General features: G+C 34.6%; 1 protein-coding gene across 7 annotated transcripts in view; it reads left to right on the forward strand.

Annotated features, from left to right (window-relative positions):
• Window positions 1-26,243, forward strand: part of RYR2 (ryanodine receptor 2) — a 428,642-nt gene that overhangs the window by 339,458 nt on the left and 62,941 nt on the right. For all 7 annotated transcript variants that reach the window (XM_054819177.1, XM_054819181.1, XM_054819182.1 and 4 more), the window contains 14 exons: window positions 455-515; window positions 2,210-2,448; window positions 4,766-4,847; window positions 6,821-6,951; window positions 8,704-9,024; window positions 10,411-10,651; window positions 11,052-11,139; window positions 12,725-12,817; window positions 13,143-13,313; window positions 14,254-14,313; window positions 18,613-18,747; window positions 20,295-20,329; window positions 21,860-21,973; window positions 23,578-23,674. In XM_054819177.1, coding sequence (XP_054675152.1) covers window positions 455-515; window positions 2,210-2,448; window positions 4,766-4,847; window positions 6,821-6,951; window positions 8,704-9,024; window positions 10,411-10,651; window positions 11,052-11,139; window positions 12,725-12,817; window positions 13,143-13,313; window positions 14,254-14,313; window positions 18,613-18,747; window positions 20,295-20,329; window positions 21,860-21,973; window positions 23,578-23,674 — 1,868 coding nt within the window. The remainder of the gene's footprint in view (window positions 1-454; window positions 516-2,209; window positions 2,449-4,765; window positions 4,848-6,820; window positions 6,952-8,703; window positions 9,025-10,410; window positions 10,652-11,051; window positions 11,140-12,724; window positions 12,818-13,142; window positions 13,314-14,253; window positions 14,314-18,612; window positions 18,748-20,294; window positions 20,330-21,859; window positions 21,974-23,577; window positions 23,675-26,243) is intronic.

The raw sequence follows: 26,243 nt of genomic DNA on the forward strand, positions 1-26,243 counted from the left end.
CAGGGAGCTAACCTTTTTGGTGACATTTTATGTGAACGTTCTCTTCCTGCAATAGCAGCTTGCGAAAGTTAACAGCTTTTATGTTACTGAGACGGGGAAGATAAATGTTCAGATAAACTTGAATCAATTAAAGCAAAATTTATAGAACTTAAATGAAAACCAGACAATACACTGCAGCTCTAATTAACCCCACATTTAAGTGCTTCCATCTTGACTGCCTCAGCTATTTGATGAGAGATGCTTTACTGCCTTTAGTTACTGCATTTGTGTAAACAAGGCTAAGACAACAAACTGCATGTTTTTTAACTTGAATGTTAAAATTATGCAGAAGGTCAATTGCTCTTCTGCTATGTCATTTACTCTTTCATTAAAACCAGAGATACAGTTAGCAGAGTGTAGGTATGCTATACAGTGTGCTCAGCTTAATTGGTGGATAATTTTCCTCCCTGTTTAGGAAATGATGCAACATCAATAGTCAACTGTCTTCACATACTGGGCCAGACCTTGGATGCGAGGTAATACCAAATGTATTTTCTAAAGTACAAAGAAAATCACTTCAGAAAATAATGTGCAGGCAGATTTGGGCTACCTGTGTAGGGCTACAGAATTTCAAAACGCAAGAAGTTATAGTACTGAAAAGAATTCCCATTGCAAAGTAGGTTAGTTACTAGTTAATTACTAGGGGTTGGCAGGAAAATATTTGTAGATTACACTTTCAACTTTAGTTTGGATCAATGACATCCAGGAACTGCTGTCTGTTAGTTCATCTGGTTTTAATCATTTGACCATCCCAAAACCACAGTAACATTAGAAATATTTTATTCTTTTGCTTACACTTTTTGTTGAATAAAAATATCCAGGAGTTAAATGCACATGAAATGCAGTAAATCTGTGTCATAGAGTGCCTTCATTGCAAAGTTAATTCATGCTCTAATTTGACAAAAAACACCCTTTACATTGAATTTAGTGGTGCTTTTTAAGTTAAATTGAGCTGCTTTTGAACCATTGTGAGGTTTATGGATGAGACAGTCTTGAAATATGGGAGGGTAATATGTTGCTTTTCATTAACTGTACAGTCAACAATCTGTGCTGATAGTTGACTTTTAGATCTTTGCAGTTGTGAAACAACACATGATGGTTTAAACTACCTCCAGGGTAATTTTTTCACTTTGCATTTACTCTCAAATGATTGACTGGATTACATGCAGGTAGCTCTTTCTCAGTATCTTCACAGTGGCTTAAATGAACAAATTTTACTTTCCATTTGCTATGGGGTAGAGTCATGATCATGGTTGATTAATATGACTCAGTTGTTGCATGGTAATCATTTAGGTTGCAATATCTTGGGGTTTTTTTGTCATAAATTGTCCATGCTCTATGCAATCATACAGATGGAATATAGATACAGGTGGAGGTCACCAATCCAGCTCTTGGTAGAGATGTAAAAATAGCTCTAGATGAGGATTAAGGGATTCATGGAGGTTATATGAAAGTTTGAAAATATTGCCATTGAAACTGTTTGTATTCATTCTGTTAAACAAGCAAAGAAACAAAAAACCTGGACTGTTATTCAATTTACAAAAGAATGTCATCCAGTTTTATTTCACACATGCCTAAATGGATACTTGCCTTAAACAAAGGTTCTCTGAAATTGAGCTAGTTAAAACAAATAAGGTAATAATTCTCCTGGATTATATCATTACATAACTGATTATGGTGTTATAGTTATGTAATAAATGCCTTTAATTAATTTTAAACAGGTTTGGTTGGTTTTACTCGTTCTTTTCTGATGCCCTTATTCTGGAGGCAGAAATATGACTGTCATAGTTAGGAAGACTTTCTGAGTTCTAGCTTGAGATAGTTCTTCTCTTCCTAGAATCATAAATTGCAGACTTACTCATTCTTCTTCTTTTTTGTTAGGTGGGTTTTTTCCCTCTGAAGGCAAATGAATCACTTACTTAATTTATAAATTTAAAAAGACTTTATTTTCTCAATGGGACACCAGATAAAATGTCCTTGTGTTCTGCAGGATACCTATCAAACACTTTTTCAGTAGGTGGTTGTGCTATGAGAAGATTTTACAATATCAAAAGATGAAAGATTTTTCTTCAGATCTTTATTATCTATTTCATGTAAGCCAAGATTAGGCTTTATTCCATGCTTGTCTAATAGAATATTCTTTTTCGTTCTTTTTGCATGCTATATACAGGACTGTGATGAAAACTGGTCTGGAATCTGTTAAGATGGCATTGAGAGCATTTTTGGACAATGCTGCTGAGGATCTGGAGAAAACAATGGAAAATCTTAAGCAAGGCCAATTTACACACAGCAGAAACCAGCCAAAGGGAGTTACGCAAATCATTAATTATACTACAGTTGCCCTCCTGCCAGTGCTATCTTCATTATTTGAGCACATTGGACAGCACCAGTTTGGGGAAGACTTGATATGTATGTATTATTTACAAGTGCCATGCCACTAAACATATCTGTAGTGTCATGTAGTAAGCATTCCTAGACTCTCAGTTCTATTAGAGAAGGACAAATCCTCTGTCGTTTTGACAAAATTGTCATTGATTTAATCAAATGTTGCTGTAATCAACCTAGAACAGTCTGCAGGTTATAGTGCACTTTGTGTAAATATTAAAGCAGATGTGGCTGTGATTAGTCAGAAGGCTTCATTTACAATAGATTTACTGTGACTTTCTTCTTGTGTGGAAAGGTTACTTTGAGTTAACTTGTCTTTGCTCTGTCTATAAATGAGGTTATACTATGAGAATGATGTTATTCTGTCCTACGTGCACCTTGACTCACTTTCAATCAGTGGGGAATTTGGGTGGGCGCACCTTAGATCCTAAAGAAAAGTGGAAGGAGCTCCTGAGGAATTCAGGCACTGGAGAAGGGAATATGTATAAGACTCTGTATATGAGATTTCTCTAGAGATTCTGATTATTGCAGATTCAGTGTCCTTTACTTCCCCAAACCTAGTCTCTGCAAGACAAAATTTTACAGTCTGTAACACGTAACTAATTCTATATATTTTAGTAATTCTGTGTCCAGACTGCACTAAAGGAGGCAATTCTGCTCTGTATTGCTAACTCAGTTATGGAAATAACTGAGAGAAGGGCCTAGAAGAAAAGAATATCAAATTACATTTTTTTCTGTCTTTAGAATCTGGAAAATTATTATTTACAATAGCAGTAAGAGAACTGGTTTTGAAAATCTGGAGATGTGTTGATGGATTTGAATGTGGTGAGACGTAAACATCCACTTTTCTCATTAAATTATTCCTGTAAAATTCAAGAGTCTGTGACAATATGCAGGAAAAGTCACCTGTGGGGTTGACATACATCACTTGTTCATCATAAACCACTTTTTCAGGCATCAACGTGTTCATACCTTGTATAATTTTTGATCTCTAGTATTCCATTTGGAACTTAGTAATTAGCCTTTGATACTTTACTACTTAAGTATTCTTAATCAGCTATTGTACATACATCACACTGGTGTCAAACCCCCGATTTAGAATTCATAAACTGAGAAATAATAATTAATTTGAATTTTGCCTACTTATTTTGACTAGAGCATAGTTGGAAAGGCTAATTTTTCTTACACACAACTTCTCTTTACATCTTGTTAATAAGATTACCTATTTTGTACTACTCTGATGACAAGCATCTTGACCTGGTGCTTGTGCCTGAAAGTATTGCTACGTGTACAGAGTACTCCATGGTGTGATCACGTACAAAGTTGTGTCAGTGTACCTGAGGTTACTCTTATTATGTAAAAATATTCAACTCCAAGATGATCCGAACTAAAATCATGGTATAGTAAAGAGCCAGGCTATGTAGCTTGATGCACTTGTAGGCTCCCCCAGACCATTAAGTCTTAGTTCTGTTTTACTCCCAACTTTTCACTGCATATTGGGGAAGATATTAGTGCTGTGGGAGAGACTGGAAAAAAATATATATGGAAAGAATGGGAGTGCTGTCCTTGATGGTACTGATGACACTATTATTACACTGTTACTGCAGATTACATTGGAAAAGCATTTTTTCAAATAGATGTTAAGATTTTTCTTACATTTTTGTGAATGCAACATTTGATAATTTCAAAACATGCTTTGGTGAAATATTCGTAAGGACTAAAGGATTATATATTCTTTTAATCCTTTGTTAGTCTGAAGTGTAAATTAAGTACATGCTATGAACTGGTACCTGTGTCTAAATTTTTAAAAATATAAACTGTGATTAGAAGAATTAAATATCTATTTAACAGAATTGACTTTCTTTTGCAATGTATTTTATACAGTGTTGTTACATTTGTAAATAATTTTTCTTTTTTTTTTTTTTTTTACTTTCAGCACTTTGTTTGATTTGCCATGAAACTTTCTTAAGTGCTACAGACAAACTAGACAAGATTCACTGACACATTTTTTATAGCTATTAAATAAATTCTGACATTGTGGAATTAGATATTATCTGTAAAGAGTTGGTATGCCATTAATTTCAGAAAGTCAGTGCACTAATGAAATATGTTTACTGTCTTAGCTGGTAACTTGGTATTGAAGTAAGTGGAAGTTTTGAGTAAAAGCTATGGCACTCAGTGGTCAGAAGACTTTTTGTATTTAGAGGGTGATGTCCGTGTGTTGCCTTTGATGGCTTAATTTTATTAATTCAGTTATTGTCAAAAGAAATGTATTTTAATTCTACAGAAAAGTATTGCAAAGAAAAAAATCTCTTTATACCTATCATTTTCTTCTCTTTAGTGGAAGATGTTCAGGTCTCCTGTTACAGAATATTGGCCAGTTTATATGCTCTGGGAACCAGCAAGAGTATCTATGTAGAGCGGTAAGAAGAAAAAGTGGTCCTTTATTTTTTATATTTGTGTTTATACTTAGTTTCATGAATATGCAGAAATTAATAGAGGAAGAGATTGTTGGAAAGATATCTTGAGAGAAAAAAGGCGCTCAGATGTTAGATTGAATGCAGCTGCATTTATTATAATAGACCTAAAATGTTGCATTATGTTTGTCAAAATATATTTCTTAATTTAAAAAAAATACAAATAAAATTATCTGACTTTACAAAAAATATCCCTTTATTTGAGGTTCTACTGGGAAATTGTAAGAATATGTCATTCAGCTCAGCTATTGTTATAATTCTTCCTTATATATTGTTTAATTGTGACATATATTTCTTTCTTATTACCCTAAATTTAATTTCATTTTCCCCTCATACAACACTACTTCTAGCTCAATTACCCAGGGAAGTGAGGCTTTATAGTTACTTTTTTGTGCATCCGTGTATGTGCTAACCTTCCAGCAAGTTATGTTTGGTCTGTGTAAACCATACACGGCCAAAAAATAGAGGTATCTAGATAATTCAGTTTTTAAAACTGAATAGTTACCCTATAGTGACTACCACTGTTCTGAGGGAAGGCTGCACAGAGCTCATACATTTCAGATGCTGGCAGCAGTAATCTAGGAAGTTCATATACCTGTACACTGTCTAGCAAATCAACCTGTGCATAACTCCAGACCATCCCTGTGACATGTCCTTGCTTACTTGGTGGCAATATCATAGGAAACATTATGAAGAAAGGTGGGGGACCAGTGTTTTTAAGTAACAAAATACACATCTGTGGAAAACCAAGTCTCATTAGTTTCATAAGGGATATAAAATTAATTTGGTTTGGTATTTGGCAAATAAATGATGTAGGATTTGTAGTTAAGATGAAATATATCAGTGTAAGTGATAATTTTTGTGCATGGTTGTCTACAACCATTATCACAAGTGAAAAGCACGCAGCGTGCTCTTTGTAGGTGTATGTGATGGATGTATGCTTTGCTTTTGAAGGCCTAATGAAAAGGAAAAAAAGAAAGAAGGAGCAAACAGGATAAATAATGGGAATGATGTTGATTTAAAAAATCAAGTTTAATGAGTTAGATGTAGAAAGGATATAAGTTCCTAAAATGGGATAAACTATGGGCTGAAAATGAATCTTGTGAAATGCAAGATCAGTTTGGAGGCCCTTTTTTTTTTTTTCTTAGAAGTTCATAGGACTCCTGGATTTCTGTCATCTCTGTGGCTCAGCTTCAGCAGCTAAGGATTTCTCACATATCTAAAATCTGCTCTGATCAACTGAATTGGAAATTAGAATAGTTTTAAATGTTCCCTGAAGGACCCAAGTGAAGTGACAGGGGATCACTTCTTCCTAGAGACAAGCTTTTTACAATTTTGACACACTTAAGGAATTTTGATTGCCAAATAAATGTTGTCATATATTTGAAGAGATTAGAACAATGTTTTTGTGCAAAACTTTCAAAGTTATTGATCAGTAGAAGCAATTTTCCACTCTCTGAAAAACTTGACTTTCATGCTACACTAAGGTCTGATTATTGCTGTCTCTCAGAAAAAGGAAATTATATCACTTAAATAAAATTATAGTTGTATTCAGTTTCTTGGTCTATTCAGTAGCTTTTTCTTAACAGTAGAGATTATAAACTCAGTAAAGCTGAGAGGAAAGTAATAGAACAGAAGGCATTGTTATGATGACTTTGGGTTGTCCCTGCATGTTCCTCATTTGCTCTCAGCTAAGTAGGCCACCTTTGACATTTTATGTCTGAACATTTCTTTCATATATTAGGAGAGGGTTGCTGGATTTCAATTTCTATTACCTGTTCTTGTGTTGATGATCCTAATAATGTAGTCTCTTTGAGATGAGCTCATCTTAGAATAAAAATAAGGCTTGTATACAACTCCCCCGAGGTGTAACCAGTCATCAAAGATGTGTATACTTAATGATGTTTGTCAATTTACAGGCAACGATCAGCACTAGGAGAATGCTTGGCCGCTTTCTCAGGTGCCTTTCCAGTGGCTTTTTTGGAAACTCATTTGAACAAACATAATATCTACTCAATTTACAATACCAAGAATGTGAGAGAGAGAGCAGGTATTTCCAGAAACTCATATGATGATTATGAAAACACAGTTTCACTATAAATGCTGCTTGCCTTAATACGTGTTTTTTTGCATACATTTTATAGTGCAAGAATTTTCTTGTAATCTCTTGGTTGTACTTCTTTCCTAAATCAATGGGCTAAGTCTGGTGAAACCGATTAGTTTACGTTTCTAAAGATACCAATGTTTTCATTTTGAGATACCATTCTCAAAATACCACTTTGGAATCAATTTATTGAAGGGAGTTGGCACATTTTTAGTATCTCAGATATTATATATATCATGATTAACTTATGTATTCTAATCAGTTTTAGTTCCTCAGTTTTCATATGCAATATTGGGTCCCTAAAACATATATACTTGCAATTGAAGCAAAATACCTTTGCCTGTATTAAGTACGTAATATACCCTTAGAAAGGAAATACACTGCAGAGTAGCACGTAAATTATTTTTTCTTTGTTTGAATTATAAGATAGTACAGATAATTTCCAGTAACATTATGTATGTTTATTTTGCATATACCTTTTTGTTCTGTTCTGAAACTCTTGACGTTTCTTATGCTAAAACATAGTTGTTGGATAAGGTCATATACACTATTGTTCCTATGGTAAATAGAAGTTACAGTAGAACTGTACAAACTCTGCATATATGCTAGTGTGAATTATATCACAGATATGTATAGTTGACAGTGTATAAGATGCCGGTTTACAGTGGCATCCATTTTATAACTTCACCTTTATATTTAAAAAAGGGAGCATACCACATTTATTCTTCAAAGAGCTCTAGTATCTTGAGTATATCAACATTCATGTTACTTAACATATACATTCCTGCTATTTTAATACATCTAGAAAGACAATCAGCTCTATTTTCATTGATTTTTATCAGAAATTCCATTTTATTTTCCAAAATTGCATTAAGCTTTAAGGAAACTGCGATGGCTGTATACAATGTATTTGGGTCTAAATAGGAGAAAAGACTGTTTTTGGAGAAAGACTAACCTTAGGCTGTGTTGGTAAAAACATTTGGATTCACGAATTGCAGGCTAAATTTTTAATATATAGATATCTGTATATCTCATTGTATGTGTACATTAGGATGTTAGACATTCAAGAGCTAATAGTTTTGCTTACAGATATGTACTTGTAGATGAAAGAAACTGCCTCCAAAAAGAAAGGCAACTGCAGTGCCTTTTCAGGGGAAGGAACTGATAATTCAAATAACTTGCAAAGTAAACATTTACGTTCAGCAATTCACCTCCAGAAGTCAGTTTCTCAGAATCTGCTCTACTCATTATGTCAGGCAATGATCTTTTTTCTTCTATTAACAGTCCAGGTCTGATCTGAGGTGTTGTGGAGAGGTGTTTCATTGTATCAATTTGTCCCCTCAACTGCAAAGCTTATGCTGGAATGAATTCTGAAATTTAAGCTTTATTGTGAATATAGCAAACTGCATCTGATTTCTCTGAATTCATTCCATAATAATTACATTGTTGAAACTTCCATATAGGAATTATTTTTCTTGTAGAAAGTTTTATTATTGACGCTTAAATATAAAAAGTTTATTACTCAATGGTATGAAAGTACTTGTTTTTTAGTATTGTGTTTAGAGTTTTTCCCCTTGGATCAGAAGGGCATAAATGTAAACAGAAAACAAAAGTTGTATGGAATAGCAATTGAAAATAATTTTTCCCCTCTATGACTTAGTTTATTGATTTTGGGATTTTTTTTTTTCCCCCCAATAGTTCTCAATTTACCTACTAGTGTAGAAGAGGTTTGCCCAAATATTCCTTCCTTGGTGAAGCTAATGGAAGAAATTGTGGAACTGGCAGAGTCTGGTATTCGTTACACACAAATGCCACATATCATGGAAGTCATACTGCCTATGCTATGTAGTTACATGTCACACTGGTGGGAGCATGGGCCAGAAAACAACCCTGACAAGGCTGAAATGTGTTGCACAGCCTTGACGTCAGAGCACATGAACACTCTGTTGGGTAACATATTGAAAATCATCTATAACAACCTTGGTATTGATGAAGGAGCATGGATGAAGAGATTAGCAGGTAAGATGTAAAAATAAATAAATAAATAAACAAACAAGCATATGTGTGTGTATTCAGAATGTGTGTGTGTGTGTATATATACACTGAATTACTCTGTATTTACCCTGTTAAAGCTGGAGTAGGACAACACTCATATTTTTATATTTTTAAACAATACAGATCTTGATGAACCAGAAATATTAAGTATAAAGAAAGAGCAGTGTAAGCAGTATGTTTTAATCTCTTAATAAGTAATATAAGAAGTATATTAGACTATTTCTTTTTTCCCAGAATATGCACATACGCGTTTTGCAGTATATTGAATTAAAGGACTATAGTTATTTAGCCCGTTTTCATTATATAGCAAGTTTCCATTTGCAGGCATTACACAGTTCCCTGTCATTCGTATGAGTGCTGGATCCTTGTTTCGAAGCTGTATATCTAACATATCTATTACAATGAAATGTGGAAATGCATGTGTTATTTTAGTAATTCTTACATTAAGTTCATTGTGATAACACCTTAAAATTTATTTAAGACCAGTTTATGTCTCGACATTACAGTCTGTAAGGAAAAGTCACTTCAGTGTTGTGAATTCAGTTTTTCAATTAGGCTTTCCTATGACTTTTCACTACTTACTGTAGTAGTAATTTCATTCATGGTAGCAGACTGGTTTCCTAGTCTTTTGAGGGTTAGTAATGTAATGCACTCTAAGGATAAGTGGTAACTGCCTAAAATTCTTTGTAATCTAGTGGATATGTTACAGATGGTTTTGCACTAATGGGCCTAGATGCTAATTTACTTATTCATTTTTATGAATAGAGTTGCAAAAAGCTTGTACTAACAAGTCTCAAATGGCTGGTTGATGGATGGTTGAATCAGTCTCATTTCTGCCTACTCACAAGCCTTCCAGTGTCCTAATGGGCATAAGAAATACAGGCAGGCTGTTTCAGTAGATTTGCAAATATCTCGAGCGTGCTTTCCAGTTCTACTTCACTCAAGCTAAAAAGCAAGGTTCAAAAGAGGAGCCAGTGGCTGAGAAAACTTGTGTGCTCACTATGTAGCTATATGTGTCCACCCATACACACCATTACATAACTTCTGCATTACTGAATAAAATTCTGCAGGCAAATACCAATATGCTGATGGAATACCAATAAAGAGGCATTTCAAGTTTTATGATCTTGCAAGCTTAGTCTGTGAAGTTGTAATTTCTGCCCTCATAAGTGAGAAAGTGAATTGACTGTGTGAAATCCTGACCACATTTAATTCTTGGCAAAACTTCTGCTGATTTCAATGGGGGCAGGATTTTACTCCATAGCCTAGAAATAAGATCCAGGAAAGGTAAAAGATTTTATTTGTATCTTGTGGTCAGGTATATATTATAATATTCATTGCCTTAAATAGTGTTTTCCCAGCCCATCATAAGCAAAGCGAAGCCACAGCTCTTAAAGACACACTTCCTGCCACTGATGGATAAGCTAAAGAAAAAAGCAGCAGTGGTTGTATCGGATGAAGAACATCTAAGAGCAGAAGGCAGAGGTGACATGTCGGAGGCTGAACTGCTCATCCTAGATGAGTTCACCACTTTGGCACGGGACCTCTATGCCTTCTACCCTTTGTTGATTAGATTTGTGGACTATAACAGGTATGTGGAGAGGAACAGGTCAACGAATCTCATAAAATCTTCCTGTTTATTGCTACCGTTTCTTATCCCTTGATATGCCTAGCTCTGAATGAAGTAGCTTTTACTCAGCCTGCTAATCTTGAAGCTGATGCTTTATGACTTTTAGGAGGAGCTGGGGTCTTTTTCAGAAGAAAACAAAAAAAAGAAATAAAGGTGCAATCCAAATCTGTTGGATTAAACCTAGGATTAATGTAAAAAGATTTTAAGAGTTTTGAAATAGGACATGAAAAAGCCACTGCTACCCAAAAGGATTAAAAGCATGCGTGCTTGGTTTTGTTGGCTTGTAAAATGCTGAAAACTGATTTCAAAGCATAAAGCCAGTGAGGATCATCCACATTTCCACCCTTTTACCAAATTTTAGGGCAAAATGGCTGAAAGAGCCCAACCCTGAAGCGGAAGAATTGTTCCGCATGGTGGCCGAGGTCTTCATTTACTGGTCAAAGTCTCATGTAAGTAATTCCTTGGTACCTACTTGTTTTAAATAGGTTTCTTAGTAGGCAGATCAATTATTAAGTGGTTGCATTTGGGAAAGCACCATTTAATGACAGACATGAAACTGCAGATCGGAAGGTATTAATAACTTTCAGTTTTCTGACACTTTTGAAATGCCTGAGTAGCTAGGGGAGTTGATCAATGTTTTGTAGCATAGTAACACTGATTGTAGATATTTTTCATATAAATTCTGGTTTGTTTGTCGTGGGGTTTTTGTTTGTTTGTTTTTATATATATTAAGGTCCTTGAGGTCTGTGTCCTTACCTGTTTTTTTTTTTCCAATCAGTTATTTTCACCCCCAAAGCCTTTTTATAACCAGGATGTATGGCTGCTAAATTAGTGGTGGTTGTTTCATTGAATTCCATTTTCCTAAATTGTACAGTCTGTCTGCTTAAACCTCTTGACAGAGTTACAATAAAAATCATGTGGAGAGGTCCTCAACACGACTAGTGGAAGAAGATTTTCCTGAAGGAAATGTGCAGCTCTATTTACAGTCACTTAATTTGTGTTGCAGTGTAGATTTGTATTTCTATAATAAAAGTTAACGGTATATAATTCAGTTATTAAGCCTAGGTCTGTATCTGGATTGAATGAAGGAAAGTCAGTAAGTGTTCTAAGAGCAAGGAAGTAGCAAATCTATCTTACAAGTAATTCTCTGAATAAAATATTTTTTTCCTAGATGATACTATTTCATATTTCATAAATTTTACCAGTTAAGGTTTTCTTCTTAATTCCATTTCTACAAAATTTACCCTTGGTTCTCAAGTTTGATTCCTCTGGTTCATATGCAAGAACCAAGGGGTCTGCATTACAACCTAATCTGGCACCAACACTGATAGTGCTTAAATAAAAATAAAACATGATTCATGTGAATACTGGAACAAAAAGAAAAAAAAAACCCAAAAGAGACTAAATACTTGCAGGCATTGGATCTCTGTGTGGACTGTTGTCTATACTGAATTTCTTTTCTGCCATAACTGCAATTCTCTCAAGTTTGAGAAACAAGATGCCTTATTATTTGTGTACTCGTGCCTGAATTTGACTATAAGATTTATTATAAACATCGCTGTGCACAGAAACAAGATCATCAAATAACTTGTGTATTCATAAGTTCAGTCTTTTATTTAAAGTTTCTTATGTATCTGAATATAGTGGGATTTTCAATGGGGAAAAAAATGAAATGGATTATTTACTAGTAATGGAAAACCCAGACAATATATTTACACTGAATTAGAGGAGTGAGATTTTTATCATAGCCATTTCATAGCCAGAGAAACATGACACTTTTTCTCTAACATAGAAAAAAAAAAAAATACCCCCCCCCAAAAAAAAAAACAAAACCACAAACCCCCCTGTGCTATGTTATGTAAATAAAACTAGAATTCATACCATTATTGGTCATCCATTAATCTTTTCTGTCCTTGTCTTATCTTGTGGATTTTAGAAATTTCCAGTTAATTTATATTTTTATTTAAGGTGTGTTTAGATAGATTCCTCATATATTATAAGTGCTTCTAACTGACATCTTCTATATATTTCCAGAATTTCAAAAGGGAAGAGCAGAACTTTGTGGTACAAAATGAAATCAACAACATGTCTTTCCTTATCAGTGACACCAAATCTAAGATGTCCAAGGTAGTGTAAAGATTTTTCTATTTTTCTCTCTGCAGAGGGAAAGGAGACAGGACTCCTCCAGAAAAGCACTTTTTTTTCCTTTTTTTGTAACAATATCTGTTGCAAAAACTGGGTTGAGAATCAAAACGTGATCGTTTGAGAAACATAGTGGACTTTCAAGATAATGGTGCAAAATATTGACAATGATATAATGGCAGTTCTGTTGGATGGGGTTGCAGCTGTATAGGTAGTAAGGAAATTGTCTAACCAGAGACAAGTACAAAGTTGCTAGTATGCTTCTTTTATTTAATACTGGATTCTTTTTCATCTTTGCTTTATGCTGCAGGCAGCAGTTTCTGACCAGGAGAGGAAGAAGATGAAGCGAAAAGGTGACCGGTACTCTATGCAGACCTCTCTCATTGTGGCAGCCCTGAAGAGATTACTTCCTATTGGCCTAAACATTTGTGCCCCTGGAGACCAAGAGCTAATTGCACTGGCCAAAAATCGATTCAGTATGGTAGGTGCTCTTTTTGCACTTCTAAAAGGTGGAAATATTTTACTAATGAAGTTCTTTGAATATTTTCCCCCATGCTCATTCTTACAGCATGACACAAATAATCAAGACTATATAAAGGCAAAATGGATGACTATGGTAAATAATAATCTACATATTGTTCTTATTTTCAGGAAATAAAGCATTTCAGTTTGTACATACTTATTTTCTAAATGATCAGTATATGAATAGAGATGGCATTCTTAAATTAAAACAGTTATTTCTCTCAATTTTTAATGCTAAATTACATTTGTTATATTTTATGAAGCTTGAATTTGGAAATGCAAATAAGAACTGGATGTTTCCTAACTTCTATGCCCAATATAATAACTAATTTCTTTTGATCACTCTCATGTGAATGCAAGAATTTCTGTAGGGATGGACTGATTTAAAAGTGATTCTTCTAGGAGTAAACTCACAGTGCAATGACGTGTTGTAAATTGGAATACACTCCTTTCTCAGTGATACTTTATACACCCTAGTGGGTTATATGACCTTCAGACAGCTAAACTGAATGTTTATAAGGGATAAATGATCTCCAAAATAAACAGAAATCAAATCGGAGAAGACTGTGTTCATGATACTGGTTTCGTTTGGTCAAACTTTGGTTAAAGTTTGGTATAAAGTATATATACATATATACTAATAATTTTTGTCCAGAATTGCCTTTAGTGTGTTGCTGTGAACAAATATGCCATCCAGACCTTGTCCCTGTGAGCTTGGACATGGCTAGCTTTGGCCTGATACAAAAAAGAGGTATTGCCACTGAGATTGAGGAAAATCTTCCACATAGTCAATTTTTATTCATCATCTGAGCTAAGCCCAAGACTGACATTTATATGAACAATATCTTTTCTTAATTACCTTCTATTCCTAATTTATATGATTTTTAATTTATTCATAGAAAGATACTGAAGATGAAGTACGAGATATCATTCGCAGTAATCTTCATCTCCAGGGCAAGGTAATCTATACACAGTTTTTAAACCTTATTTTTAATCCTTTGAATTCGTTGGTTGGTGCCATATAATGACAACCTTCCTTGGTTTGTTAGGATAACTTGTTATTCTTTTTTTCTCTTCTGTCAAGTAACTTGTTCATGTCAATTGTTAAATGTTAAGTTTTTAATGTGTTTATATATGCATTATATAGAGTAACATGTGGCCCTTCAAATCGCTGCCTATGCACACCATTAATATGAAACTGGAGATAGAAGCAAGGTTTGTCACTGTTTAAACTGTCTATTATTCAGGATAAAATCTGCAAAATGCTCAAAGTTACTTTGTATCAGTTTGAAGTGTAAAGGAAAAGGAAACTGCTGTTTTGGCATACTCTGTGAAGTGAAAAATCTTCACTTTGCTCAATTTTGTTCCTGTTTTTCAGCCTAGGGAAAAGAAAGTACTTTGGAAAAAGTGTAGATTTTTGTTATCGAATTCCAGTTAGTGCCAGATGAATAGCCCTAGGGAAAAAGTCCTGAACTGGCCCAGTGCAGTTGAACTGTTTTATTAATGCTTCAAATAATGACAAAGAAGAAGCCATAATACAGAAGTGTAATAAAATGATGTACATTTCTTCTCTGTTGAAGGAAGGTGGAGTCGGACCTATGGATGGTGCTTTATTTAGGAATGTCCTTTACCTCCTCCCCCTGCCCCAGGGTTTATTCACCTTAAGTAAAAAACTAACTAGTATTTTCTGTGCTTATTAAATGGTTACAAGATAATAAACATGTGAGTTGGAAATCTGGCTTTTTTTTTTTTTTTTTCTGAATGAGTATTTAAGAATCATCCAGAAGTCTAGATTCCACTGCAATTCAGTGCATGGCAATAAATGTGGTTTTTTTGGTTTTTTTTGTTTTTTTTTTTTTAAAAATGACTTGGTAATGGGATGGTTCTTCCTGAATAATATATGAAGATTCATTTTCTCCCATCTTATGTTTTCTGTATATCACTGCAATGTCAAGCAAGATTATGTGGAGGTTGGGATTTCTGGGAGCTCACAGGAAAATACATCATTTTGCAAAGCTAACAATTAGTGTTTTTCATAAAATACTATGAATAATAGTCCAATAGCTTTAAATTATAGGGATTGTACATAGAAAAGTTTATGACTGAAAACAAAAGATTTGGTTAAATTCTAAATGAAGCTTGAGATACTTATCCTTACATAGCAAATGCTGTTATATACTGAGAAGCAGAAGAGACCACACAGGCACAGTACTAGGAAGAAAAGAGCATTTATGAAGAACTTAATGAGCAACAGTACTTAAGCAATGTGCACGCCATGAACATACAAACCTTAAATGTGTTGTGATTTTGTATGTGAACATTAGTAATGTTTTCTTAATGATGAAGATAGGTATTTCTGTTCTGACATTTTCAGTATGTGTATATTATCATTTTGTGAGCCATGCAGTTGTAAGCCTTGCCTGGCATTTCATGCTGCTTCTTAGCACTTGTGCTCCTGTTTTAAATACTTCAGTTTCTGTTTTGTTTCTTTGGGGTTACATTCTGCATACTGCTATTAAGAAATTTCTGTCTGTAACTGCTTTGTTGCCTTGGAGTAATGATACTACTTCATACTTTGACCTGTACTTTCTCTTCAGAAACTTCCTTTGCTTCAGTTAAAAGTTTGCTATTGTTCAGCAACATATCACCTCCTCTGTTTATAACACACGAGAATAAAAGTATTTTTACATTTCTTATATTGATGAAATTTCACAGTGCCTTGGTAATTAAGAAGGAAGTAATCTTAGCTAATCCAGAGCACACATTGACAGATTTTCCAGTTGTAAACTTTTCAGTAGTGGCTTTGGATTTTCCTAATTGCAAGGTGAATTCCCAGTGGAAGATGACATTCTGAAAGGGAGCCACATAAAACATAGCTAGCAAAGCTAAATAGCTATTGTATCTAGCTTTATCTTACAGCTACCTACTTATTGCTTTACTAGCTTTGAAAAGCTCTGGTTTTGACCTGTATGTGAAAAGTAGTCAACTCAACTATGGACAAAATACGGCATTTCTAGGACTTCAAAACTTCAGTTTATTATGTATTCATTATCTTTGTTATGATTTGTTATCTATTGCTAAATAGTTTGTTCTCAGAGGCTTGAAAGATATCTTTTCATGAATCATTTAGCACTGACACATTCTAGAGTCCACATTAAACCTAAATGTATAACTTAGTTATTTAAAAGTATGACATATAAGGTTAAATTCAGTAGTTATTTCCAAAGTACAATATAGTTTATTCCGTAATTCTCTGGTGTCATTAATATTCAGTCACTATTATGAGTGAATCAAGTACACGTCATAAACAGTTGAGTATGTTGTTTCTTGTTAAGAAAAATGATGGCATTATGCTATATGCATACACTACCTTTTTGTTGTCTGATTGAGTAAGACATAAAAGGAATGTAGTAGGCCAAATGGTCTTATAAATTTAAATTATTATTTAATGTTATCAATTAATATGTAACTTAGTTATAATGGTGTTTGTGTATGTGGCTTTCAAAACAGAGGAAAAATACTACTTTTTGGAAAGGCTGGTTTTCTTCCAACCATAGCAATATTCTTTCTTCAAATGGTGTTTTCTGTTGACCACTTCTGCTTCTCACAGACACCATACTTTGTCATTTATGTTAGAGCTAAAATGTAATTTATCTGGATTTTTTTGGGAAACTGCACTGTTTGAGAATCATCCTTCTGAATCTTTAGCTATTAATGTTGTGGTGTCTATTTCATGCATTTGTCTACATTTGTCTTCACCCTGTTTCTGTCTTTCCTTTCCTTGCATGCCTGCATGCTGTTACTCAGTACCGAGCCTTTTATTTCAAGAAATTGATGACGAAACTTGCATTCATTTTGACATGGATGAAGCTCAAGTCACCAAAATCTTCTTCCAGCCATGCTAATTCACACCTTGAAATGTCAACTACTCATACCCTTAGAAAACTACCTATACAAAAAAGCTGTACCTTGATAGAATGTGAGGAGACCTCAGATCAAAAGACATCTCCACCTGTGATTAAAAAGTCTTTTGTGGACTATCCATTCATGATGATCCAGTCAAATGCTCACACAAAGACTGTGGATGTGACAGTTGTTAAGAAATGGAAAAGCCGAAAGGTGGAAGAAATGCCTGCCAATTGTGGCTTTCTAGGTTGTAATAAGCTATTATTGAGCGACTGTGTAAGTTTATAATCATTCCTGGAACTTCAGTAAACTGTGTATCATAAGATGTTTTGTGGAGGTGAATTAGCATTATTGTCTCAGGCACAAATTGAAATCTGGATCCACAAAGGTGTTTTAGAAAAGTAAGTGTTGAGTTTAAGCCCTGTTTGATTCTATAGAGTTTAGGCTCCTAAATGTTCTAGGAATCCAGGCCAGTGTGACTTAAACCTAAATTGCACAATCAGGAATGATCACTGGCCACAGCTCTCAGTAAAATGGGTTACGCCTTGCATTTGTCTTCAGTGTCATGGCACAGAAAATGGTTGCAAAGTGTGTTACGTCAGTGTTGATTAGCAGGAGCACTGGGGAGACAAAATGAACCAAAAAAGAGATTGCTAATGGTAAAACAGAGTCACAGAGCACTGAAATGGAAAAAATGAAAAAAAAGAAAATGAAAAAAATGAAAAAAAGAGAAAAATAAGAAACAACATTTGGCTTCATACAGTTCTTTATAGTTTGTAGGCTAATAAGAAAATGCATCTTGAATTCATTTTTCATAAATTAACTTTTCATTTTGTAGTAGGTAATTAGTAAAATTAGGATTTTTCTAACAATTAAAAAAACTAAAATGAAAAAAAATTAGACATAAATAAGACTAATATTACTAATTTCCATGACTGAAAACTAAGTAATCCCAACTAGTAGAGCAGCAATTTCATTGTTGTTTGGTTTAATAACTGGAAAGTCAGTGTACAAAGTCATGTCTGCCTACCTCATATTCATTACTTTTCCTCAAATAATATATTCATCGCTGGTGCCAGTGTTATTTGTTGGCCCATGATCATTTGCTCTTTGCATGGTTATTAGACTTTTAGTCCTCTGGAAGGTCTCAAGAAACATTGCACAAATCAGTCTTTAGTTTTGTTCTCCCAGTCAGCGTAGTGGACACTGTATGGGTTAGCCAAGTAAAGGTGTGGGTTAGCCATATAAAGTTCTTCTGTTCTCCTTTGAAGCAGTTTCTGTACTAATTAAACTCTTTGACCCTATGTTTGGAACATTTTGCCTTGGTGACATGTGAAATCTTTCTCCTGCAGCTTGAGGATCCCGCCATTAGGTGGCAGATGGCACTTTACAAAGATTTACCAAACAGGACTGAAGATTCCTCAGATCCAGAGAAGACTGTGGAAAGGGTCCTTGATATCGCTAATGTGCTGTTTCACCTGGAACAGGTTAGACACATTTTCCCAATTCCATTGCTTCTTAATCTAAACAAAAGCATTCAGCCTTTAATTTATACTTTTACCTGCTGTATTTATATATTTTTTTGTTTCTTTTGATGGCTGCTGTTTACGTGCTTTGCCTTGTGTTTTGTAATCCAATATTGTGGTCATATTGATCATAGAGTGTATTTGCAGCAATGTGTTTGGTTGTTTGTAATTTTGGTTTCTTCCTCCCCAAGAGGAGGAAGAAAGAGTCTATTACTTTCAGTTTTTAATTCTTTAAATTTTGAAATAAAAAAAATCCCCTATGTTGGTACATTTTACAAGTCAAGAACTACTTGAAAAATTTAGTTTTCCCATTTTACTTTCTGAATTATTAGCTATTTTGTACTTTAGAGTTGTTCTGTGTTTTCTAGGCTTTCTTTTTTAAAATGTACTGAAGCAACAGCATATTAACTTGAAGGGTATTCCTAGTGGCAGAGATGAATGCTCCTGGTTACACCATAGACTATAAACTGGCTGCATGTAAAATTTGCTAAGGGTTTATTTTTTTTCCTTTTCAAAGAAAATTTGGGAATTGAAAGCTCTCTTATTCTGTCATTAGATTAATTGGTTTCACTCAGAAGCTTGGCACAGTTTTTCAGACCCTGTGTCAGGAAGTTTCCATATTGTGATGAGGTCACTGGTTCAGTCAAGTAGGAATCTGAGAGAGATGCGAAAGTGCTCGTATATACACTGTGCAGTGCTTGATTGCTAAAAGTGAGTTTCAGAGATCTTGGAATGCACAATGTTGATATGAATACCTGTGTCCTGGCTGTTACATCACACAACTCTTCTTCATATAGTTTGCCAGCCTTAATATGGACTTGCTTCAAGTTCAGCAGCCTTACACAGTTGATAGAAGAGGATGGAGAGGAGTCACTAAATTTTGAATATGTGGGGAGCAAGCAAAAAGTTATAGAATGTGGAAGTAAATCCATGGCACCCACAGTTAGTCTACTAGAGAGACAGACAGAACAACGGGTGTTGATTTGAAAAGATATACGGTGGCTGTGAGGAAGAAGGAAGAGTAAAGGAGAGAGAGAAGAAGAGAAACTCTGTCATAGGATCAAGCTCACAGGTATAGAATTCAGTAGTTGTACAGAACAGGATGGATTCCCGTTGTGATACCAGATCAACATTTCAGATCAGTCCTTCTGATCAGACTTAAACAATGACTTGGAGTGAAGTAAATGCTGGCTGCTTTTATTTTGGGTACTTTGCACCTATGTGTTTAAAGATTTGGCTCCCCAGCTTTACTTATCATCTGTAGACAAGTGCTCAGGTCCTTTTGTTACTGAATGGATGATTCAATGTCTTTAAAAAAAATGAATATGTGAGCACTGGGTTTGTTTTTATGATAGTCTTGAGTGGTTTTTTTGCTCTCCATATATGAATAGTCTGTTCTCCCTATATACATACTCTGAATGCTTTCCTTATTGAACTGGCAAAGATCAGTTCATTCTTTGCATTTTCTTTCCATGCACAGCTAACTTCTTTGTTTTTATTATTTTCAGAGAACTGCTTGCGTAGGCCGAGGCTATTTCTTTTGGGAAAGTATAGAGAGTTTTATAGTTGCTTGTGGAGATATTACTAATTACCTAATTTCACATTCGGGTTTGTCTGACTTCTAAATTAGTAGTATTGACTTTGTTTTGTGACTGTAAATATGTTTGCAGTGAATGCTTTTCTATCCTTTCTCTTAACAAACATTTTTCATTTGTATTTTATCTTTTGGAAAGAACTTGTTTTAGAATGTCACCATTTAATCTTACAAGTGTAATTATCCATTTCACTGAATGCTTGAGAATATTTTAGTCTAACTAAATGTTTATTGTTTAACTATGAATAATTTTTTTGTATTTCACTAAACTCTAGAAATCCCCTTGGATAACTATGTTTGGATTGAATATTGAGTCTACATAAACATCATCACTACATGTTTTAACTAAAATGCTCTATTTTATTTCAAGGGAGAATCACCAAGTCTTTCAGGTTAGAGATGGTAACTTCAGTTGACTCCCTTGATCATGTTGGGAGACAGAGGAGCTATTATTACAGTAGTGCAGTTGTCCATAAAAGAAACAAACAAAACCCTCACAAACAAACAACCCACACAAAAGACATCATCCCCTTAACTCTACAAGAGTTGTGTCAGTTAAATCAAATGATATAAACTTTATGGAGCAGTTGTGAAATAAATCATAAAAACTGTGACGAGGCTGTGGGAAAGGTGTGGTCTGTAGCACAGCCTGCATAGTTCCCAGTTATCCGGTCAGGCTATATACTGTTGCATGCAGTTACTCTTCTGGACCGCAACAGTCATTTTCTTCTGATGGAAACAAGGGTGGAAGGTGGAACAAAAGAAACTGAAAGCGCAAAAGATGAGGATGGAGCACAGCTAATTTCATCTCATGCTACTGTAGAGCCAGGATGCAGAAAGAGAATATGTGTGAAGACAGAGCTGTAATATTATGAAATGTTGCTGAAGTGTTTTGGAATATCTTATGTTCATTCTAGTTATACAGATTCATGGAAGGGCTTTAGTCCTAGCTAAGTCTTCGTGCCTGTCTCTCTTTTTTTAAAGTTAATTCCTTTCCATTGTAGGTGTTCATGGTAAATATTACAAATAAAAAAGTAATTATATTTAAGACAATTCCTTTAAAAGTAGGAGGCACTGTGAAGGTGTACAATTTACTTGTACATATGTACAAGGTTACATATAAAAGATAGAAAGAGTGAAGATTCTTTGTATTAAAAGTTAAGATTTCCTGAGAGATGGCCTCAATGATGATGATAATCTATCTAAAAGTTATAAGAAGTAAGATGAATTAAAAAAGGAGAATATCTACAGCATACAAGGAAAGGGAAAATTTTGCTTTTATGTTTCTTTTCTAAATTCTGGTTCTACAATTTGGCAGATCACTTGAACTCTGTCTAGAACACTCTTTTCCATTTATTATTCTTCTGTTGTCTTTCCACTTGATTTATCTATTACCTCACATTTTTATTATTATTGCAATGCCTAGACAGTAGGGACATTGCCACATTGTTTATTTTTAGACGTGTATTTTATGTAACAGGTTGAGCATCCCCAGCGGTCCAAAAAAGCAGTGTGGCATAAGCTGTTGTCTAAACAGAGGAAAAGAGCAGTAGTTGCCTGCTTTAGAATGGCACCGTTGTATAATCTGCCAAGGTAGGAGTTATATTTGTTCGATCTTTCATAAATGCATTTATGTTCATACAGTGCTAATTGGCACGATCGAAAGGAAGAAAAACATGTAAACCAGTAATTGATAAACTGCATGGTAATGTACTTTGTATATTACTTTCTTTTAATAGTTCTAATTATTTTCTTCTAATATATCTTCTGAAAAGAATAACAAAAAGTATAATTTTAAATTCCTGGTTCTCTCCTCCTGCTGTTATTCTACCTGTTCCTCCTGATATGTTTTCTTTTCTGAAAAGTAGAGACCTTTCATAGGAGTTCAATGCAGAAACAGACATTGGTGTCACTGTAATATCACCTTGGGAGATGTTTCCTCCTAAGCCATGGTGTACCTTTGGAAATATGGAGTTACGTTCATTATTAGATGCTAAATATTCTATATGCAGGAAATAAACTGATACTATTTATCTGAAAACTTGTCTATTTATTGTGCACTTTTGGGAAGAGCATTCTATTAGATAAGAAATATATGCACATACTCTAGATGTTTCACACCTTTTCCTGTGACTCCTTTCCCTCTTTCTCGTTCAATAGTGAATGAGATCTATAGTCAAGCAAGTTTCAGAATCCTGAGATTCTGGAAGGAATGAACATTCAGAATAAGTAAAGACATCTGTTTTTTCATGCAATTGCTAAAAATAATTTCCAGAACACTTGTGTCTGATTGTTTCAACACCATAATATTCTTTTTTTCCCCCCAAAGTATGGATATGATTACTATTACCATAGATAGTAGAATGAATCTTAAAGTATGTCCCAGGAAGCACAAAGGCATGAGAATCATACTAGCTTGAAATGAGGCTGCCATGACAGTGGAAAATAGAACAAAGATATTTCCATCTGTAGCTGTTCTTACTTTAACAAGTAGTTCAGCTCTACATGACTAACATTCCTGTATATTTTCTTCCATTTTGGTATATGAGACTGGCAGTTGTTTAAAAAAATTAAGATGATTGATTGATAAAATTCTTCATGGAGAAATGATTGTCACACAGTCCATTTTGCATTGAATCCTCAAGAAAAAACCCCCAAACAACAGTAAACATCACCATTGGCTTACCCTCCTTCCCCTAGCCTCATCACCCATTTAATTTCATGGAGTTTGGAAAAAAATGGTTTATTATTTTAGATATGCAAGACTAATCCTGAACATTAAAAAAATGCAATTATTTGAGCACAATCCAAAGTTATCTATTGCTGTTATCTTAATACCTAAAATAATATGAAAGTATTTTATATTAATAATAAAACTCACTAACGTGGCAAATTGATTTTATTTCTTACTTGTGTTTACATTTTTTTAAAGTTCTATTTATTATCTGTTCCTAAAATCATTATTATTGCATTTTAGTATTGGATTGCAAGTTAATGGGACACAGATTTGAACTGAGCATTTTAATATAAACTTAATTTTTAAAATAGGTGCTTTGGGCAGGTTTTACCATAGAAATTTTGCTTTCCTTTTAAATGGTAGTTGTAATGACTGGACAGTTCTTCAAGATAAATGAAATTCATATTGACTGAATCTTCTCTTTAAGTTTACAGCTTTTGTTTTAAATGTCCCCTTTTAGGCATCGAGCTGTCAATCTCTTTCTTCAAGGCTATGATAAATCTTGGATTGAATCAGAAGAACACTATTTTGAAGACAAACTGATAGAAGACTTAGCAGTACGTCTGGGTGCAAAGGGTCGTGGGAATGTATTATGGATTAACATTCACCTTGTATAATGATAAGTCTGTGATGTACATAAGATATATCATCTAACCTATCTCTACCCAAAGGTAGAGCTATAACCAAGTCACTCTGACAGATGTTAAAAATTGTAAGTGATGGAGATTCCAGAATCCCCTCAAGCAGTCTGCTTCAGGTCTTCAGTAACCTTTTATAAAGCTTTTTAAACTTTTGTCTAAATTACGTGCCAGTTGCTGTCATTCCCCTATCTCTTATCTTCTTCCCTGTGGAGAAGGGGAACAGCCTATTCCCTTTTTTCTTTTCAGTTAACCTTTATGTATTTGAAGACTTCACAACCCACATTAAAGCCATTTAAGTCAAAAGGTTAGAACATGAAACCAGAGGAATTCTAGTCTTAGATTAGTCAGTCCCTCAGAAGCAGACAGAGTCTGCTGCTTCGTCGCAGAAGAATCCTCTTGTCAAGGAGGTGAGGATTTTTCCCAACAGTAAAGTGTTAGAGCCATGTCTTCAGCCTGGTAAATCCCTGGGGTGATTTTCAGTAGTCTTGTCTTCTCATCCCTTACAATTGTCTCTCAGAAAGGTAGTTCTTTCGAAAATTGGGCAAGAACTAGTTCTAGGAATTGATTTAGTCCCTGGGGAGGTCCAACAGAACACAGTCTGGCATCAATCTTTGTTGCAGAGAGCAGGCTCTCCCCACAATGAAGAGAGAGGAAGCTAACTGGAAAATTGCTATTAGAGAAAAAACCCAACCCACAATAATTTGCTTTTACTGTTTAAAGCTTATGCTTAAAACCAGTTACCCAAGTTGTGAACACTTTTGAAAATAAGGATCAAAATAGTGAAAGGAAGGTCGGTAACAATGAGGTCAACTCAAGCAGACTACGGAAGTTCATTTTTGCCTGCACTCATGCAGAATTCATTTCTTGTGGCATCCTTATTGTATGATCGAGCATTGTGAAGAAGCAAGAGACTTCTGCAAATACTTTGTATGCAACCTTTTAAACAGATATCTTCATGTGTCCCAACACACTGCAGATGTTTTAAATAATGCAGGTTCATTGCCAAAAATAGAATGTTTTAGCAGTTGAGAGCATGTGTGTGTGAATATGGAATGTTCAACATAGCTCTTTGCATATGTGTATTTATGTGCAGGTATGAGTGTGTGTAAAGAAATAACCCAGCATAATCATTTGGTTACACTCGGACATGAAGGGTTGTCTCCTTACCTCCTCTATGAAACCATACCTTTGCTAAGTTTATGAAGAACTTCTTGCCAGCAGGTAGCTTATGTGAAAAACTGTCTGAGAGAAGATGTAAACAGACTGGATTCACGACTATATCATCCTTTAGTAAAGGACTACAGGTGTATCCCTTGTAATTCCTCAAGCATACAGCTAAGTGTGTCTCCAGCACTCTCCTAAGGAGAGATGTATGACACCTTTCATTCAAAACAGCAAACAAAACTCTATCTGTTTTTTAAATAAATTTCTATGACATTCTTGCTGCTTTAGAGCACGCTCCTGGAGGGTGAGAGTTTGAGGTTCTACTGTTCAGCTCTGTGGAGCTTGCCCAGACTGTTGTGTGGACTTCATGAAAGATGTGGTTGTGATGCTGGTCCTCTGTCCTTCTTAGAGAAACTGTACCCTGGTGTAGCAAGGAATTAAAGATTTATTGGACTGTCAAGATGGAGTCACAGCCCAGGTGTGGTGGCAGAACTCATCTGGAAGGAGAGAAAGGAGGAGCCTTGGGTTCTCTAGTGTAAGCTTGAAGGGTTGTCTGAAGTTTCTGAACTGTTCACAGATTAGGTAGAAAACTGGAACAATCCAGGGCCCAAAAACTGTAGCCAAGACTTCCTGTCCTTTAACTTTTGTAGTCAGAAAGCTAATGTTGTATGCCGTAGTATGTTCTTTCTCAGATAATCTTGAACTCTCTTTTCTGCTAAGTAAAGATAATTTAAAGGGAGAAATGCAGTAAAAACTACCTCCTTCCTGACTTTGCCAGATCCAGGCAATTTTTAGACCTGTGGTAAGGGCTTTTTCTGGGAGGTGGGGATGAGTGTTTACATCCCCTAAAGCAGAGCACTAGACTAAACTTTGTTCTCTGAATCTTCTGTCCTTAAATCTATTATACGAAAGTGGAAATACTTCTTCTGCCTCTGTATATTAAAAGAAAAAAAGTACGCACAAGTCCTCTATTTGATTAGTGTAATTCTACTGATTCTTAATTCTGATTCAATAGATCAAGTCTCACAGGGAACTAGATTTTTAATTTTTGCTATTAAAATCATAGGATGTTTAATACTATATTAATAATTAAAAAGCTTCTGCTTTAATTAAATAGGTTATATGAACACTTAAGCTTTTGTGATAAAATTATTGGTTAGTTTTGTTGGTAGGCATTATTGGACATAATAATTTAAAAGAACAGTATATTTAATAAGCATTTAATAATTAGATTATATAAACCCTAAATCTTTTAAATCTTCAACATTTACAAATAGCAACTAAAACTTACCCAATTTATTTGTTTTATTCTCTTATGTTA

The sequence above is a fragment of the Grus americana genome, chromosome 3 (assembly GCF_028858705.1).
Source record: "Grus americana isolate bGruAme1 chromosome 3, bGruAme1.mat, whole genome shotgun sequence".
NCBI lineage: Eukaryota > Metazoa > Chordata > Aves > Gruiformes > Gruidae > Grus > Grus americana.